General features: G+C 41.7%; 1 protein-coding gene across 4 annotated transcripts; it reads left to right on the forward strand.

The window, feature by feature from the left end:
* The first annotated feature begins 319 nt into the window (after positions 1–319).
* traf2a (Tnf receptor-associated factor 2a) lies at positions 320–19,593 on the forward strand. Of its 4 annotated transcripts, XM_086111502.1 has the most exons (10): positions 320–919; positions 1,981–2,059; positions 2,330–2,428; positions 3,777–3,938; positions 9,236–9,310; positions 9,459–9,533; positions 10,986–11,441; positions 15,087–15,264; positions 15,358–15,506; positions 17,038–19,593. In XM_086111502.1, the coding sequence occupies exons 1-10, from the start codon at positions 732–734 to the stop codon at positions 17,254–17,256; spliced, it is 1,680 nt and encodes a 559-aa protein (XP_085967628.1). In that variant the 5' UTR covers positions 320–731; the 3' UTR covers positions 17,257–19,593. The 4 variants fall into 4 exon arrangements, with proteins under 4 accessions (XP_085967628.1, XP_085967629.1, XP_085967632.1 ...); XM_086111503.1 differs by lacking the exon at positions 9,459–9,533; XM_086111506.1 differs by lacking the exons at positions 15,087–15,264; positions 15,358–15,506.
* Positions 19,594–19,911: the final 318 nt, after the last annotated feature.

Below are 19,911 nucleotides of genomic sequence, written 5' to 3' on the forward strand. Positions count from 1 at the left end.
GAAATCAGGTGTAAAGGTGAAATGACCAATTTCAAAGGCATTTTATTTTGAAATGCAACATCAGAGCTTAATTTGGTTTGTTTGAATACTTTGCGTAGCCTAGTGTTCCCTAGAACCGGTCTGGTTGCAGAATAACAAAAATTCAAATTGTTGTATTTTTTAAAAAAATTCAGATATAAATGTCAAAATGCAGATTTCAGATGCAGTTTATTTTGAAATGTAATATCGGATATTAATGAAAGCACTTTGGTTGGATACCTGTGGTGGCCTAGTGTACCCAAGAACTGTCCTGCTTGTGTTATAACGAAAATTGAATTTTTAATTATTATTTTTTGATCAGATGTAATTTTAGTCATTTATGCACATTTAAGATTAACTTCTATTTCCACCTCAACTTTAGAAGGTTTCATGATGCAATTCTTAATACCGTTTGTATTCTCCCTGGGTGATCTCATGGCTGCCTGAAACTGAATCGAAACCACCGACAAGCATGGGTTATTTGTGTAGCTTTTATTTTGAAGATTACCGTAATGTACGACGTTAACAATCGCTGTGGCGGTTTGGTTGACATTGAATGTGGAGGTTGGCTTGACCGCGGTTTTATTTTTCCTCCAGCAGCAATGTGTGTTTTTTGTTTTATAGCGGTAAATCCACTTTTAGCTGTGTTTCCTCCTCTGCTTTCTTGAACACACCCCAGTGAGCGAGTATCCCGATATTGTGCGAGGGGAATAATGGCTGCACAGGAGCCGTCTCCACCATCTTCCCTGGAAGGAAACAAACCGGGCTTCCCAAAGAAAATTTTAGCCAACAACCTCGAGGACAAGCATTTGTGTAATTCCTGCCTGAAAATCCTGCGAAGGCCCTTACAAGCGCAATGTGGTCATCGCTTTTGTTCGTTCTGTTTCAACAAAATAGTGAGGTGGGTATCGTGTCATGGTTGCTGACGATATTGCAGTCCTACGTTCATTTACATTTGGCCACTATGCTTTCTTAAAAGCATCATTTGAACGCTCCTGTGTACATTGTCACGGGCAACGCCAGACAGGATTAATTATAACATTGACATTCCAAATACATACCCTGAATTCGGCGTACGGACATTGCACTAATCGTAACTTTATCCCTTTTAATGGCCTTGGACGATATCTTAATTTTACAATGTCCTCATTTCACGTTGACCGTATTTTTGTGTCGCGTCCTTTAATGATAACTCTTAGTGGTAGGGTAACGGTTCATTATTGGCATATTCATCGATTAGCTAAGCAACGTTCATCAGCAATTTTAGGATGAGTTTGGATGACTTTTGTTACGGTGTGCTTCTGCTGATTTACATTTGTTTTGTTACTGATATCGTAAGACATTGTGGGTTTTTTGTTGTTGTTGTTTTTAAGCCCACTGCTTGTATCAAATGAGTAATAGACCAGACATTATTGGACAAACAATAAAAGGTAAATCAGCAGCTATCTGTTTATCGGCATTTGATCAAAAACAAAATGAACCAAATTAGACTGTCACAGTGTATAAAATGTGAATTTACATTGGTTGTAAATAACAGTGATGTTCAGGCGTACTGTATGAGGTATAGAGTGAATTTCAAGCGAGCTAGTACATAGTAATAATGATTTCCACAGCTTATGTGTCCCATATAATCATTGTAATAACTTCGGATATCCTTGTAACACTGAGAATTGCGGGATCTTTCTATCTAGCTGTAATTCATTTTTCAGAATCAAATTCTTTTGTGTACAGTGTATGTGAATGTAACTTCATTGTAATTTGCAACAAAGGCTGATTCAGAGTTCTGAATCTTTGAGGATACAATTACCTGCCATTTTAATCTAATCTAACCAATGCAACTTAATGATTATTAAGTAGATAAAGTTCAATGCTATGTTCTGTGCCCGCAATGTGACACATTGTAGATGTTTTAACAATAACACAAAACATTTATTTGTGGAATAATAATGTGTTGTCGTATAGTTCTGGACCCGAGAAATGCAATGCTTGCATCAAAGAAGACTTATTTGAGGAACCCACCTCTATTCTCAAACAAGGAGGTGTAAGTAAATTTTTACCCTCATCTTTGTTTATCGATTAGCTCAAACTAACATAACTGAAGTGATGAAATGTAGAATGTAATGTATAGAGAGCACTGCTGCGTCATTTTTCCTTTTATTTAATTGTAAAGAGCCAACACAACAACAGCTGTTGCTGCTTATGGTCGGCTCCTTCTTTAGGAAACTGCTACAGAGTAACACAACCTTCCAAACTGTAACCCCAAACACACAACAGCCTGCTAATGGACAGGATTCCCTGCACTTCTTTCCAGGCTTTTCCAGACAATGCAGCCCGGAGAGAAGTGGAAGCCTTAGCAGCCGTTTGCCCCAACGAAGGATGTATGTGGACAGGGACTATTAAAGATTTTGAGGTGTGTATTACTGCAGGGATTTGACTAAATACAGATTATATTCTGGTGATGAATGTGAAACCCAATTTACGTTCACTGATAGGCTCTAGCCTTGTACATTGAGTCCATGCTTAATTATGTATACAGGACATCTCGCTGGCATTGGGCTGAAACCTCCTTTGGCACAATTTAATGCGTTTATTTTTTTCCACAAATCTATACTATTGGTCAGTCCACACATGGTGTGTTATTATGATGATGATGATGATGATTTTTTTTTTTTTTATGCAGCAATCCTAGCCGAAAACTTGCACAGTGTTTTCTGCGAAAAAATTACAGACGTGGCCATCCAATCATCAAGCTCAAGGGAAACAATTTATGGTCGTATTTTGTTTCCGGACTTCTGTTCAATAAACACATAACAGATGATAAGATAAAGGCTCATTTTCCATGGTTGAATTTTCGATTTTTAAATGAAAAAAACTAGAGATAGCTTCTTCGTTCAACAGAGACAGCATCAACTGCGTCCTAATGGACGGCGGAGGGATGACCTTTCCACGCGTGAATATCTTGAGACTTGTGTGTGTGAATATCGTGAAATGGCAATTGACGTTTGTCTGAAAAAGAAATGTCGCCCCCACTGATCCACAAACACACATTCAACACTTCTCAATCAGATTTGAATATTTACAAGTCATGATAAATGCACTCACAATATTAGAAAGCATGTGAAAATCACACATCGATTTTTGGATCTGCAAAAACACATAAAGTCGCAGCTGTGTTTATGTAAATCATTTTGAAACATATCTCTCCCCATACTTTGCCACGTAGCACTTTGTATATAAAGATTGCCAATGCAGTGAAGCTAATACAAGAGAAATATTAATCTGTTCTTCAGCTTCTGGTTAGAACTCGTGCAGCAGGGTTTTGAACTAGATGGAGAGTCTTTATAGGCGTACTCGGGCAATCTATTAGCAAAGAGTTGCACTAATCCAGCCTTGGTACAACAAAATAATCAACTAGTTTCAGCATCAGCAAGGGCAAAGGAACATTTTTCTTTTTTTGCCAATTAAAAAAACACTTTTCTGGACTCTCTTTTGTGAGAATTAAAAGATAGCTCCTGATCCAGTGTGACAGCAAGATCCTTTGGTGTCGCTGGGGATAAATGCAAAACAATTGAGAGCAGTGTATATCACAGCACGGTGTCAGACAGGTGCTCAGTGCCCAGGGCTATAATTTTAGTTTCATTTGGATTTCCTTTGAAATTCTATCACATCAAAACATGAGCAGGAATTTTGACGTTTCAAATAATGACATTTTTCATGCCTGTTTATTCATTGAAAACGTTGTTGCTGATTCACTGTAGGCTTGCCATGAAGGCCACTGTGACTTTGCCATCATCCTGTGCCCTTCCTGCAAAGAATTGATGAGAGCCAATGAGCAGGAACGTCATGATGAGCGAGAATGTCCCGAGAGGACACTCAACTGCAAATACTGTAAAGAACCATTCCTTTTAAAGAACATCAAGGTGAGATTTTTCTACCATCTTTGCTTTTGGTTTGTAGATTTTTTTAAAAATTTATTTAGAAATGGGAAGACAAAGTTGTTATCTGGAGTCTTTGTCGATATGATGGTTCACTCTCCTGACAACGTGGGTTCACGTGAGTTTCCACTCAGTGAGGGTGTGAATGTGAGGTTTGTGTGTAGTCGACATGTCCACGTCACTGATGATAATAGTTTGAAGTCCGTCAATCGTCAATCTCGTGTTGTGCCATTTAACAACACGGATAACTCGAATCCCAAATCCATTCTAATGGATTACTTATTGTAAATACTGTATGTCACACACAGACATGAGATGTGTGTGTGTGCGTGCGTGCGTGCGTGCGTGTGTGTGATGTGACTCAAATCTGGAAATGCTCATTTTTAACACGCAGTTCGAGTCCTCACCGATTCGTGGATAGCCGAATAACCGTGGATATATATATATATAATTACCGTATTTTCACGACCATTCGACGCACCGTATGGTTGGGCGCAGTCTCATTAATGGGTGCTATTTCTGTATTTTACACATAGACAAAACGCACTGTATCATTGGGCGCAATTTTAAAGTGGTAAAACATACGGCATGCATGCGCGCACGCTAAAAACACGTTAGCTTGTAGCATACGGTAGCATGCCAAGACATACAGATACAAGCTAAAAACACGTTTTTAAAAAGGCAACGAAGCAAAACGGAGTTCCGTTGTATTTTATTTAGCCATCGTACAATGTACTCACGTTTTTCGATCAATCATCACCCAGAAATCCATCAAAGTCCTCATCCTCTGTATCAGAATTGAACAATTGTGCAAGTACCGGTAATCCATCAAAAACGCCGTGTTCCCTCTCGTTGTCAGTCACTCCCATTGCCATGTGGCTCCACAGAAATGATGCCGGCTTTGCCAAAAACCCGAACAACAGTGCAAGCAGACACGTTCGTCCAAGCAGCCACAATCCATTCGCAAATTGTGGCGTAACTCGCCCGGCGCTGCCTCTCACTCTTTGTAAAGTTGTGTTTGCCATCGTTCATTCATTGTTCCCATGCCGTTCGCAACTTTACTTTGAACGCCCGGTTGATGCCGATGTCCAGCGGTTGGAGTTCTTTAGTCAAGCCTCCGGGAATAACTCAGAGTTCATTTGCTTGACTTGGTTTTTCACCGCTGCTGTGAGATGGGCACGCATGCCAAAAGCATAACCGATGGCTTGAAGTTTGAACTGAGCTTCGTAGGCGTGTCTCTTTGTAGAATTTATTTTCGGGGGTTCTTAGAAACCAAAACCGAAGTTGTTTTGCAACAATGCACATAGCCACACTCTATACAGGTGTTGGTACCTGCTTGTAGCGTCCCTTTAGCGTCCACTTACACGCCCACCCTTCACTCATTGGCGGACTGCTTCCCCGCATGCCTGTCACTCATGTCTGCCTTTTCTCTCTCTTTCTCTCCATATATGTATATACACGCCCACCCTTCACTGATTGGCTGACTTCTTTGCCGCATGCCTGTCCACAGTCACTTCCGCCTTTTCTCTAAACAGCGTGTCGGCTGTCAGTCAGGTTTTGGAACTCAGCGCATAGACAAGACGCTCCGCATCATAAGGCGTCCTGTTCATTTTGGAGAAAATTTTAGACTTTTAATGGCGCCTTATAGTCGTGAAAATACGGTAACTAAAAATTAATCGTGACTACTCACGCATTTTTTATCGTTTCTGAATTTCCTTTTATATTTTTTTGTCCTATTTTTCCCCACTTTAATGCTCTCATCAACATGGAATCATGAATCAGTTTTCTATGTGCAAAATGCAAATATTTACTGAAATAACAATTTTCAATTTTACATGAACATTTTTCACTCGGAGCAGTTATTCACACATAATCTCATCCATCCATCCATTTTCCACCGCTTATCCGGGGTCGGGACGCGGGGGCAGCAGCTTTAGGAGGGAAGCCCAGACTTCCCTCTCCCCAGCCACTTCTTCGAGCTCTTCCTGGCGGATCCCGAGGCGTTCCCAGGCCAGCTGGGTGACATAGTCTCTCCAGCGTGTCCTGGGTCGTCCGCGGGGTCTCCTGCCAGCGGGACATGCCCGGAACACCTCACCAGGGAGGCGTCCAGGAGGCATCCGAATCAGATGCCCGAGCCACCTCATCTGGCTCCTCTCGATGTGGAGGAGAAGCGGCTCTACTCTGAGCCCCTCCCGGATGACCGAGCTTCTCACCTCATCTCTAAGAAAGAGCCCGGACACCCTGCGGAGAAAACTCATTTCGGCCGCTTGTATCCGGGATCTCGTTCTTTCGGTCACGACCCATAGCTCGTGACCATAGATGAGGGTTGGGACGTAGATGGACCGGTGAATTGAGAGCTTCGCCCTTTCGCTCAGCTCCTTTACCACGACAGACCGATACAACGTCCGCATCACAGCAGACGCTGCACCGATCCGCCTGTCGATCTCTCGCTCCCTTCTGCCCTCACTCGTGAACAAGACCCCAAGATACTTAAACTCCTCCACTTGGGGCAAGATCTCCTCCCCGACGCGGAGAGGGCACTCCACCCTTTTCCGACTGAGGACCATGGTTTCAGATTTGGAGGTGCTGATCTTCATCCCAACCGCTTCACACTCGGCTGCGAAACGCTCCAGTGAGAGTTGGAGAGCCCTGCTTGAAGGAGCCAACAGTACCACATCATCTGCAAAAAGCAGAGATGTTATACTGAGGCCACCAAAAAGGACCCCCTCAACTCTAGGCTGCGCCTAGAAATTCTGTCCATAAAGGTTATGAACAGAATCGGCGACAAAGGGCAGCCTCGGCGGAGTCCAACCCTCACTGGAAACGATTCCGACTTATTGCCGGCAATGCACTGGAGACGCTTTATTTTCAGTGTGTTCGCGACCACTGCACCGCTGAACTCTCGACGTGCACCGTCGCTGTCAGACGAACACAGAGAAGCTTCACCCCCATTATTTATATGGCCACGGACCACAGTAACCTTCCACACAAAATAGTTCCAAACAAGTAACAATCGCGTCAGTGGCATACATCGAACTCAACAGAATGCCTGCTCTTTATTCACCAGCCGCTCATCAACCTAGTCTCTTATTTCTCTCCCGAAGCAGTGTTTTCTCCCGCTTGGTGTACCTTAGCCTTCTCCGCTACGTACAATTTCTGTTCATAGCTTGTAATGGAGGCTCTCGCTGGCAATCCGGAGTGGAGTCGTTAGATGCAATGCGAATGATTTCAGCCTGAGTCTGGCTGTGGACAATGTTGACAGGCTTGCATGCAGTAGCCATACATTTAGCTATGGCTTCAGCAAATTTTTTTCTTCATCGTGTTATCCATTTTCTTCGCTTTGAAATGATCCATAGCTGTCTGTCTGAGACGAGGGGGCGGGCTACTCACGTCAGCTGTGTGCTAGGCCATTAAGTGGTATTTCAGACTCGACATGCTATGATGATAGCTCAGTTTACGACTGCAAAACAGACAGGTAACTTTGCTCTTGTCAGTGGAACTATCTGGCAACTTTTTAAAAGTCAACTTTCCATTCATAAACTCTTGAAGTATCCGTTTTCGGTGTCTCAAGCTGCCGTGGCTGGCAAAACAAACATGTGCGTGGACCTGTGCAGCGCGCTTGTTGTTTTTGTTTCTGGTTTATTTATAGAGCAACGTGACATCCGCTGTGACGTGTGCCGCGTTAATCTCGTGAGAAAAATTTTAATCCCGTTAAAATTCATTTAAATTAATGCCAATAAAAACGCGCTAAACTGACAGCACACACACACACACACACACACACACACACACACACACACACACACACACACACACACACGTCTCTTTACCATTTCAAAAATTGATTCAGATTTGTTCTATTGTATTCAGTGTTTATTAAAGTTTTTTATCTTATCACACTGCCCAAAGATGAATGTGTGGGATCATGTGCAATCGAATAATTGGTCCATTTTTCTTCAACGAGACATCCATTTCTGCAAATGACCATTTCTACCTTGGCCTTTGAACTGAATATGTGGCATCACAACTGAATGACCTTCAACCAACCATCATATTTCAGCAAGATGGTGCACCACCACATTGGGGGCTGCATGTTCGTGGGTTCCTCAATCAAACATTTCCAGACCGGTGGATTGGAAGGGATGAGCCGCCACGTTCACCAGATATCACTTCCCTGGACTTCTTTCTATGGGGCTATGTTAAAGATATCGTCTGTCAAACAAAGATAAGGGACATTACTGACCTAAAGCAAAGGATTACTGATTGCCGCAATTGCTGAGGCTATGCTACAGCAAACATGGCAAGAAATCGAGTACCGTCTTGATGTGCTTCATGCAACTCATGGTGCCCATGTCAGGTTAAAAAAAACTTTAATAAACGCTGAGTACAATAGAACAAATCTGAATAAAATATCTAATCAATTGCATTTTTAAAACATTTTTGAAATTTTAAAGAGACCTTATGGACATACACACACACACACACACACACACACACACACACACACACGAGGGTCATTGAATAAATAAGGTAAAAATTTCGGGACAAGAACCTCTCATACAGATATAGAAGCTTGTTTTTTTATTTTTATTTTTTCCAACGTCGTGTCGCTGTCCCAGCACTGTCACACACCTTTCCCATCTTGTGCACAAGCTATATTCCCTCAGCGTAAAAAAATCTTTGGATTTCATCATACCTCTCTCTCTCTCTCTCTCTCAGGGAAGACATTTGGGTCTTCCTCTCTGTCTTTTGAAATTCCTGCCACAGGAGCGATGGCACTTTCTTAATGTGGCATATTGGCAGCTGTAAGATTTTTGTAAATACCGCAACACGACTTTGAGGACATTCACTACTGTAATTTATATTAATAATAATAATAATAATAATAATAACAGTTGCTGCCATTGATTTACTGTATATTTGTAGGAAGTGAGACTTGAATATGATTCAGACCATAATGAAGTCACATTTGCAGTTACGTATTCTTTATCATCCTATCGCAAATATCCCATTGAGACTCAAAATGTACCTTGGAAACATTGTAAAAAGGTGCTTATGCTTGAAAAATGTTATGAAGTAGATCTATTTTGCATGCATTAGTTTGTGTTAAAAAAAAAAGACCTCTATTTACGATAAAAGCTTTTCATCATTTTAAGTTTTATATTAACATTTATATTCTGGGGACAGAAAAGTCACCACTAGCCACGAATAAACCTCATACTGTAATTAGGATACTATGTCAGGCTTCTGATTGAATTGTTCTTTTGTAATTTGTTTTGTAGGCTCATGATGAAATTTGCCCGAAGTACCCATTGATCTGTGAAGGTTGCGCAAAGAAAAAGATACCCAGAGAAAAGGTATCCCAAACATGGTCCTTAAGTGATTGTTTATTTACTTTTTTTGACTTCACAATTCTCTTCTCATTGACTCTCATTTAGCTTGGGGAGCTAATCCGACAAAGTAATCTGTAGATCATTAGCTTCTTTAATTTTTTTTGTTTTGCAGTATGTGGACCATATTAAGTTCTGCAGTAAATTTAAAGCACCATGCAGATTTCATGTTGTTGGCTGCGATACGTCTGTAAGTAGACATTTTCATCATAATTTGCTGTGTGTGACGCTCGCTAACGTAATAAACTGCTGAATCATTTTTCAACTTTTCAACTAATTAATAGGACGTCATATTAACACACTCGAGACAAGACCATCACAAGTTTCTTGGCAACGTATCACAACTTTCATGATGGAAACTTTCATTGGAAATCAACAGATATTGAAAATTGCTGCCAATATACAAAGTATTCTTTTTTTTTTTTTTTTAATTACGACTCTTCAAAAACCGATCATTAGAAGCTTTGAGACTTGTGACGCAGTCCTCTGACGGTGCCTCTCTGCTTCGCTGAAACATCTTTTGCCACTTAAGGCCTTGCAGAAGGTGTCAAATGTTTTTCTTTGGTGAACAACAGTTATGGGTAGTTGTTAGTGCATTTGTTATTTCTGGGTGAGAAGATTCTTATATACATGCCGTGTTCGATTATATTTCAGGAGGGGTTCTCCATTACCGAATCGGAACGCAGAACGCAATGTCTGTTCATGCAGCATACTAAAAAAGAAAAAATGGAGAAAAAAAATTACGGCCAGAAGTCATGACGGAAGTGTGGTTGAAATACACGATGGACTGACTGACTGACAATTCCAGTTTGGTTCAGCTTGAAAAAAAACGGCAACATTTTGTGAATTGCCCACCTCTGATGAATTGACATTTATGGGCAATTTCAAATGGCTGCTGTATACTCGATAACACTACTGACAGTTGTTAGCACTACTGTATGTGGTTGAGTGGACCCGTGGGTAGATTTCTTGCTCCCAGTAAGCAAAAGGAAAAGGCGAAAAAGCAGTTAGGGTCAAAGGTGCAGCACATCAGCCGTCAATCCCCATTGCCCTCTAAAAATGCCATCTTGAATTACATTTCATTTTTGGTTCTGTTTATTTTAATGTCCGAAATGGCACATAAATGGTGGATATGGTGCATGCATCCTGTGTGCTTGTGTTTTTGTTTTGTTTTTTCCTGACTGTACATCATCATCATCTTTCTTTTGCTGGGGTCGTGTATTGTAGGGGTCACCAACATGGTGCCCACGGGCGGCAGGGACCCCCACCCCACCCACTCCCCCAAGGACCACGTTGCGAGTAGCATGCAAGCCAGTTGTAAAAATGGTTCACCAGTCAACGAGAAACATGTCGTCGACGTGCCGATTTGAAAATGTAACCACTTGAAGAGATTTTGAGAAATAAAATGTGTTTTCTACCCTGTTAACGCATGTTTGGTCATTATTAGTGAGAAATCCTTGCCGTGATCAGTGTGTTTACACAGATGAATCACGTTCATGAACAAGAAGATCAATTCAAGGTAAATTGAGCAAATGTGTTATTTCCGAATTGGGGATCAAACCGGAATCACAGGTTGGTGACCCCTGGTGCTTTCTAAACAGGGCTGTTTTGTTCTTAATCTAATTTCTTCTCTAATACGCAGGTGGAGAAGGAGAAGATTCATGACCATGAGCGTCAATGTTCTTACGAACACCTCAACCTGCTTCTGCATTTCATCATGGGAATCAAAGTGAGCCTGGAGAGCCTGCAGCCTCAGAGCCTGGATGTAGCTGGCCACAAGCTGCACGAGCTCCACCAGTCCCTCAGAGACTTAGAATTCAAGATGAGCCAGCTAGGCGGAGGCGGCGCCGTAGCTTCCACCTCCTTCACGCCGCTGCCCAGCGCTTTGGGGGCTGCCCTGGAGCTACAGCTCCAAAGTGAAAAGACCAAGGTCGTCGAGCTCAGCCGACACTGCCAAGAGCTGGAGCTGAAAGTGAATACGTTTGAGAACATCGTTTGCGTCCTCAACCGAGAAATGGAGCGCTCCTGCGCCGCCATGGAGGCCTACAACCGGCAACATAGACTGGACCAGGACAAAATTGAGATCCTCAATAACAAGGTGACAAATGGCACACTGGAAATGTCTTTGTCTGTCACAAATATCGAGATTGTGCTAAAGTAAGTATGAAAGCTTGTTCAAGCAGGCATATTCCAACAATTTTGGCATTTCGTAGGTAGGTTCAGAGCCATAACAGAGGCACGGCACACCTTTTGAAAAGCCCGTACCTCGCTGAGCTGCGCAGGTTTGCACGTCTGTACGCGCACAACAAATGTGTTGGGTTCGTTCAATGTTGCAAACGGTTGCAAAGGCGTTGCAAAGATGTGGCACAGCCATTCCTAAGCAGGTTTAATAGTTGTAAACAGTTTTTCCGGTCGGCATCAAATTTAAACATGTTCACAATTTTTTATTTATTTTTTTGCGACAAAAAAAAATAACTGTTTGAGACCATCAAAATTGTTGGTGAACGTCTTTGCGGCCCTGACAAAAAGACATTTTTGCTCCTCTCGGTGAGATCCAGCCGTCAGGGCATTCTGCCACTCAAAGTGTGAACTTTTACACCCAGTTTTACCTGCCCTGTTGCGTTGGAAACAATTTTCAGCCGAAGAAATATTTTATGTACTGAAAGATCTATTTCATATTCGAGTCACAATTACAAACCATATCACCATATACTCGTGGAGTTATCCGACTATGCAAGATGTTATGTCACGAAGTGACAGCACACCCATTTGCTGCAATATCGCACATTGCTGGGTTTGCTTTGAATGGCAAAAGTGGCTTTTTGTATTTTGCAGCGTGCCATGAATCTTGATAGAGTTCAACTTTCAGTTCTATCTGGTTTTGGGCCATTGCTTGATGCATGATGAAGCTTCAGTTTGGATGCATTTTTCTTTAAATTGCCAGACAAAATGCTTTTGTTGACTTCAGCATTCATTCTGCTGCTATTGTCATGAGTTATACCATCAGCCAAGAACAGATGCAGCGATGCAAGCGCAAGCCTTGACATTACCTCCACCATGCTTCACAGATGCGCTTGCGTGTTTTGGATCAGAAGCCGGTTTGGAAAGTGGGCTAGGTAACGCTGACCCAATTTCATTGACCAACCAGTCCAAGCTTAGAGGAGGACCCACCTCTTCCTCCAGTGTTTCATCTTATTAAATGGACTCTGACATTATTCTAACCGACATTGTGTAGCACCATATTACGTGAAATGTCGACTCTGCATCCATTGCAGCCTGGTCATCCTGGAAGGGGGGGATTCTCCCATCTGCGGACCCTTCTCAATCCCCCCACTCCCCCTTTGTGCTCGTGCGAGTGAATGAAATTAATATTTGTCAGCTGCGGTGAAGACTTTTAAGACTTTGTGGTGATTAAGGCTGATACAGTATAAATTTGACTTGACTTTTGACTTGACGAATTGTTTTGTGAAGCACATGTAGATTTACAGTATTTTTTGGAAGACTATCGGTGAATTATCATTCTCGAGTTTTTGGAATAAAGCCCGCACCAACCCCTTAAATCAAATACCGCATGTGCTGGATGATGCCCCCATTCCTGCACCATTGCTATAGCAACCGGTCAGATGGGTCAATAATGTGGCCCAGTCTGTATAGGGCGGCGGTCGGCAACATGCGGTTTGGGTTAGGGTTTGGGTTTGGGTTAGGGTCAGGGTCAGGGTTAGGGTTAAGGGTAGGGTTAGGGGTTAGGGTTAGGGTTAGGGTTAGGGGTTAGGGTCAGGGTCAGGGTCAGGGTTAGGGATTAGGGTTAGGGTTAGGGTTGGGTTTAGGGTAGGGGTAGGGGTAGGGTTAGGATTAGGTTAGGTTAGGGTTTGGGTTCGGGTTGGGGTCGGGGTCAGGTTTAGGGGTTAGGGTTAGGGTTAGGGTTAGTGGACATTACTGAGCTTTATAAAAAATGTTTGAAAATGGAAAAAGATTTTGATAGTAGGCTAAGATAGCTCAAATAGATATAGATGTTGCAGCTCCGAAAAAGGAGAGCTGTGGTGTTGGTTTTTTAAACTGTACACTTTGTTTATGCTTTTAGGAGTCTCGACAAACACAGACACGTCTGTGTCCGACTCCGTGCCTTCTCTCATCTCGTTTGACTCGAGAGGCGTTCAAAGACAGCCTCAGAAAAACGGAAATTAATCATCACTTCACTGACACTAAGAAAAGCGAAAATAATGCACCAAAACAAAAAATCAAGCGAGGAAATTACAAAATAAATTCTATGGGGGCGTTTGTGAACACACAACAAAGGAATGAATAACAAACAATTCCGCGACAGTCCAGTCTCCTACATACAGTACATACAGCATGTGTTTCCTTCATTGTAAGTTTTAAGTTAAGAAAACCTTTATTAGTCTCGCAATGGAGAAATTCCCAATTCACAGCAGCAAAGTTATGAAAGGAAGAAGTAGAACAAAAAAATATAGGAGCTGCTGGAAAGGCAGCCACTCTCGCGGCGCCATTTTGAAGTCAAAATAACAAAAATAACACAACACAACACAACACATAGGACACAGACAGTCGTGCAATCTTCACCAATTTTCTGCATACACGTTGTCTGAAGCAGTTATAGATGAAAGAGGAGAGGATCAAAGTGTCCTTTCACCAGTGGATCAGAGACGTCATGCTGAAAATGTGCACACGTCTGCTACAAGCTAAGTTTTGAAAGCAAACACGAAGCTGTAGCATCCATTGACGAAAAGAGATTTGTTCACTTCTCCTGTCCCACGTAATCCGCTTCAAACTCCAAGCCGCGACTCCCAGTTCCAAATCCGCATCGGCGCTCCGCGCTAACGCTCCTTTCTTCTCATCGTCGGCTCCTCAAGCCTTACATCCATCCAGCCGCAGACCGTTCAACAGCACCGATCTCTCCGCTGAACAAAGCGGGGCTGTGAAAAATGCTGCCCCGGGACTGTCCAGCAACGACAGTCAAATTGCGCCGACATTCCTCCCAGTTAAAAACAGTGCTGGTATACCCATGCTGCCGAGAAGGCGCAACCACCCAGCACAGAGTCTCCTCCTTGATGAATGTCGTTTTTTTGTCCTCTTTCAACATTTTGGGTTGCCGACCCCCGGTATAGGGTCAGATCCCATTTGGACACTTGCTCAAACAGTGTGGACAGTCAGCCCTCAAAATCAAATTGGAGGAGGAATCTGATTGGAATCAGAAATTCCTGCAGCCTGAACGCGTCTATAAATATTGCATTGCATTTCTATTTTGAAAGGAGTTCAGGTGCTATTGTATTTGACTTGGGGAATTTGTGGATTTATCAACCATCGCAAACAGAGTGTGTTTGTTGTTGAGGGTCTTACGAATGATTTCAGAAATTAGCTTTGCATCGTCAAATAGAGCAAGCCATTGTCAATACTTTAGGTTGGTTAATAGTGAATAAAAATAACACCGACATGTTTGTACTGACCAATCATTGAGAGTTGTTAAAAACAAAAAAAGTATGGAATTTATCAAATTGTGACATTGGAGGTCCCGTTGCCAGCAATCTCTATATTTATATATGTTCAGAATGTAAAGCATTGTATATTCCTTTCCTTCCTAAAAGACAAAAGACAGTAAAAACAGTCAATCAGATTCAGCTACAAAATTCACATTTTGTCTACATCATGTACAATAATTCAAATGATTCGAATAATCATTTTGATTTTTCTTGAGTATGAAAGTTCATTTGTGTGTGTGGTTAAGGTTCGTCAGCTGGAGAGAACTGTGAGCTTGCGGGACTTGTCCATCGTAGAGATGGAGGGGAAGATGAGGGAGATGTCAGCAGCCACATATGATGGCATCTTTGTGTGGAAGATCTCCGATTTTACAAAGAAGAGGCAGGACGCTGTGGCTGGCCGAGCTCCTGCAATGTTCTCTCCTGGTAATTATCCGAAGATAAGCATTTCGATTATTGTTGAGAGGCTGATGAGTCTTTCTTTTTTGATGCAATAACATACATTCTCATGTTTTCTAGCCTTTTATACCAGTAAATATGGCTACAAGATGTGCTTGCGTATTTACCTAAATGGAGATGGGACAGGAAGAGGCACCCATTTATCTCTGTTCTTTGTGGTGATGAGAGGACACAGTGATGCACTCCTTAAGTGGCCTTTTAATCAGAAGGTAACGCTTATATACTAAGTAAAATGTCATCCATCCATCCATCCATTATCCGAACCAGAGGGTCGCGGGCGTACTGGAGCATATCCCAGCTGTCTTCGGGCAGTAGGCGAGGGACACCCTGTACTGGTTGCCAGCCAATCACAGGGCACACATAGACAAACAACCATTCATACTCACAATCACACCTAAGGACAATTAAGAGTGATCAATTAACCTACCAAGCATATTTTTGGAAATGTGGGAGGAAGAGTGCCCGGAGAAAACCCACACAGGCACTTAGAGCCCAGTGAGATATAAAATGTGTGTGTGTGTGTGTGTGTGTGTGTGTGTGTGTATACAGTGAAACTCCTCTACAACGAAATCATGTTTGCAGCAAGAAATTTTTCACAACAGGGGTTTTTTCACTGTAGCAAATTTGAACTCAGATGTAAACACACACACACACAAACATATGTGTACACACACACACACACACACACACACACACAAACGTATGTGTACTCTTTATTTTTATTCCAATAGTGCATAAGTATGAGCACACACTTATTTGTCACTTCATATAGTCTGTGTAGAAAGAAAAAAAAAGGGAAAGAAATTGCGAAATGTACGTTCAGCATTCACTTTCACTTACATCAATGTCTTGGATAATGTATTTTATTTTGCTTGCTCCGTCTGTCATTTTGATCACTTTTACCCTCTCTTCCAGCGTCAGAGCGTTTCTTGTCTTAGCTGCTTGACATCCAAAGGTCCATTTTGTAGCCATTTTAGCAATGCAACGTTCATGCTGCGTCCGAATCTAACAATAACAGATACTTCCTGGACCCGGTGGCTTTTCTTTCCACCATCTCACTGTCTCTAACTCGACCTCCCCTCGATCGCCACCCAAGACAGCGTTGATCAGCTGATGTCATGCAATGAACTTTTAAGCCAGCCATGAGACGCTTCGTAGTCCTCGATGGCCATAGGTAGCACGATGGAACTCGCCTTCTCTCTAATTAGCGCTCCAGTTAGTGTAAGGTTTTTAGCATGATAACAAGTAAAGCATTCCAGGAAACGTTCGTTTATTTGACGGTCTGTCGAGCCACAAGCAATTTACTCTGAGCAGCTAATCGGATGCATTCCACTCTATCTTCCACGGATCTAGTTACAGTATCTACACACATACTGTAGCTGAAGTAACCGCAATGACTTTTTAGAGCCAGAGGGTGTCAGTAATGAGTAACAAAGTAACACAACAGCTCCCCCTGAATACAGTATATTATCAGTCTCATTTGCGTGATCTACCAAGAACAATGAGTTGCAGTGGAAATGCAAACCATCTGGGCCACTGAAAGTTTGTATTCCCTGGAATTTATATAACCAGGAACTAAAGGTTCCCGGGCCTGTTGCTGGAAAAGGAGCTATTGAGGTACAAGCTTGGTTGTGGAACAAATGAAAAACTCTTAAATGGTGGCACCACTGTATAACAACTGGCCTTTTTACCGCATGTTGGAAAACTTGTTTTAAGGAAGCTGTCCACATCTGTACCCAGGTCACCCTAATGCTGCTTGACCAGAACAACAGGGAGCACATCATCGATGCGTTCCGGCCCGACATCTCGTCCTCATCCTTCCAGAGGCCTGTCAGCGATATGAACATTGCCAGTGGCTGCCCGCTCTTCTGTCCACTCTCCAAACTGGAATCTAAAAACTCTTACATTCGTGATGACACCATCTTCATCAAGGCCATCGTAGACCTCACTGGGCTCTAAATTGAAATCAGACATTTGTATTACCACTAAGTGACATTTTTCTTTTGAGTCTGTTATTTGGCAATATGCAAGAGTTTGTAAACTTAACTGCCAATGTTTCTCTTCGTGTACCCATCAACGACAGTGTTCTAAAAACACCAACACAAATAATTATTTGCTACCAAAACACATTACTGAGTGGACCATTAGTACTTCACTGAATTGGTATTTTTTATTTAACCAATATAGTTTAGCGAGTTATTAAAATAACCGTGGTGAAATGACAGTGTGCCTGCCTCATATAACATGGTTGAAACGCATACGGTTCATAAGGAAAAATAATCCCAAGATTTTGTTTATTCCATTTTAACATCTATTTTTTTAAGTTTCCCCCAGCACATGTATATGATGGACCAAAACGGATACCAACACATGTGCTGTTCATTTTGCCCCCCCCCCCCCAAAAAAAAACTGGATTGTAGTTGCATTAACTTGTTTTTTTTTTTTTTGATTTGATTAAAGGAGCAGTATGCTGTTGATACCACTTCACTTTTTCAACCGTGATCAGCGTGTGATTGTGGACTTGACTTGAATTCCATGAATTCTGAGTGCAGTACTTAAATCATGAATGTTGTGTAGTGTATGTGTGCATCTGAATGTATGAGTGCTTTTATTTATTTTATTTTTTTACTCTTGAGTTTTGTAACAATAGTCAAGTTGAATAGCCAAATTCCACCAGATGAAACTTTTTTGACCATACATTTCAGGGGTGTCAAAATTCATTTTTGCAGCGATTTTAGCAAGCATCATGAAAGTTGCCATCTTTGATTTGCTTTCGCGGGCCACATAAATGAAGTGGCGGTCCAAATCTGGCCCCCGGGCCTCTAGTTTGACACCTGTGGTATATATGGGCATATCTCACCCATTGTGCACTTCAGTTTAACTATGGCTGTTTTACTAATACAGTAACTGATGTACTAACAGTCGCTGTGATCATCTGAGGTTTGTGTATAGTCAAAATGGGCAGTTATTACGCTAATTTGAGATTGAACGGGGAAGCTATTGTTGTCTTTTACATCCCCTAAAATATTATTTCAGTGTTTCAGTGTTTCTTTACGATGGAACCTTCTTGAGGAGGAACAGCGGTAACTTATGGTTGATTATAAAAAGTCGGTGTTTGCATATAAATGGAGATGGAAAAAAATTGTTGCCATATCTTTTCTTTACCGTTTTCATTCATATTTATAATAATTATTATTTTTTAAAATGAAACAAAAAAATTCCAAATACTGTAATTGAACAAGTCGCAAAGTCAGCTCCAAATCAGCCACGACCCTCAATGGGTTAAAACTAATTATTAGCACCGAACGCCCATTCCACTCTGCGGTGATTGGATGAAAACTTTGATTGCGCCATGAAGAATCTTTCTAAATAGCTCCACGTACATGTAATCGAAAGTACACATTCTGTGTATCTGCAGGGTAAATGGTGTGCTCAAAAAACACAATACCTCCCCAAAAGAGTCAATGTGAACTCAGTTCGGTCCGTCTCATGTACGATATTTCAGTCAGTGTGTCGAGTGATGTGTTCAGAGGAAGTGGATGTCATCGTCGGTTTCAAGTCTGCTTGCTGCAGCGTTGGTGTCTTCATAGCTATCCGATCGGAAGTTATTCATTGTTGTTTTTCCATTAATTCACCATTGTTTTTACTTGCTTAATAATTGTGAGGTCTCAATCCATCTGCGGGACGGGCCTCTTATAAAGATTGAACAGTCCTAATGACCTTTTGTAATTATTATTGATACTACAATTGGCTGGGAACCAGTCCAGGGTGTACTCCACCTCTCGCCCGAAGTCACTCGGTCAAGGTTCCGGCTTTACCAATGACCCTGATGAGGAAAAGCGATATAGAAAATGGATGGATGAAAATATGTGGTCGTATTTGTTTGCTGACTTGAAGAAGGCTTTTTCTTGTCATATTTGACCATATGGGGTCTCGATCATTATTTGGCAATTTTTGCATCGATTTTTCTTGTTCCATTTCTAAATGTAAGTACCGGCACTTTTTGTTCCTGAGAGAAAAAAAAAATCTTATGGTCCTATTTTCTTTGCCAACTTTATGAGTTTAATGATCTACTCTTTGCATTAAAAGTGCCTGTATGATTTTGTTTAATGTTCCATGAAGTCACTGAACGTGAATGTGCTTTTCTAACAAAACTATTTTGAACTTTTTATGTGAATTTGGAATTGTCATTGTTTTACACTTTTATTTGCCAAAGTCTCAGTGACACACATTGTTTCAGTCATCAATTACAAACTCGAAACATGAATGTAATCACATTAAAGTGAGATATTGTCATTTCCATCTAAATTGTGTGTGATTTTGCAACTCAAATGGTATTCATTACCTGTGCACAAGAGGGGCAAGTAAAAGCTTTGCAACCAAAAGACAAGCCATTTAGCCACAACAAAATGAACTGTGGCATTCTCCTGTGACAGCGTGGCCAGACAGTCGGCAGAATAATGAAAATAATAGCCAGAAATGTTTACACTGTACAGTTTTGCACGGAGTGTGTCGATCATTTGGAAATTGAGGGTAAAGCAGTGAGTTACAAAATTAAAAACTCAATCCCAAACTGTTGTTTGGGCTTTTAGTTTTGCAAACTCTGTGAGTGGT

Source organism: Hippocampus guttulatus, chromosome 5 (genome assembly GCF_054856545.1).
Source record: "Hippocampus guttulatus isolate MCC_2025c chromosome 5, RoL_Hgut_1.0, whole genome shotgun sequence".
Taxonomy (NCBI): Eukaryota; Metazoa; Chordata; class Actinopteri; order Syngnathiformes; family Syngnathidae; genus Hippocampus; species Hippocampus guttulatus.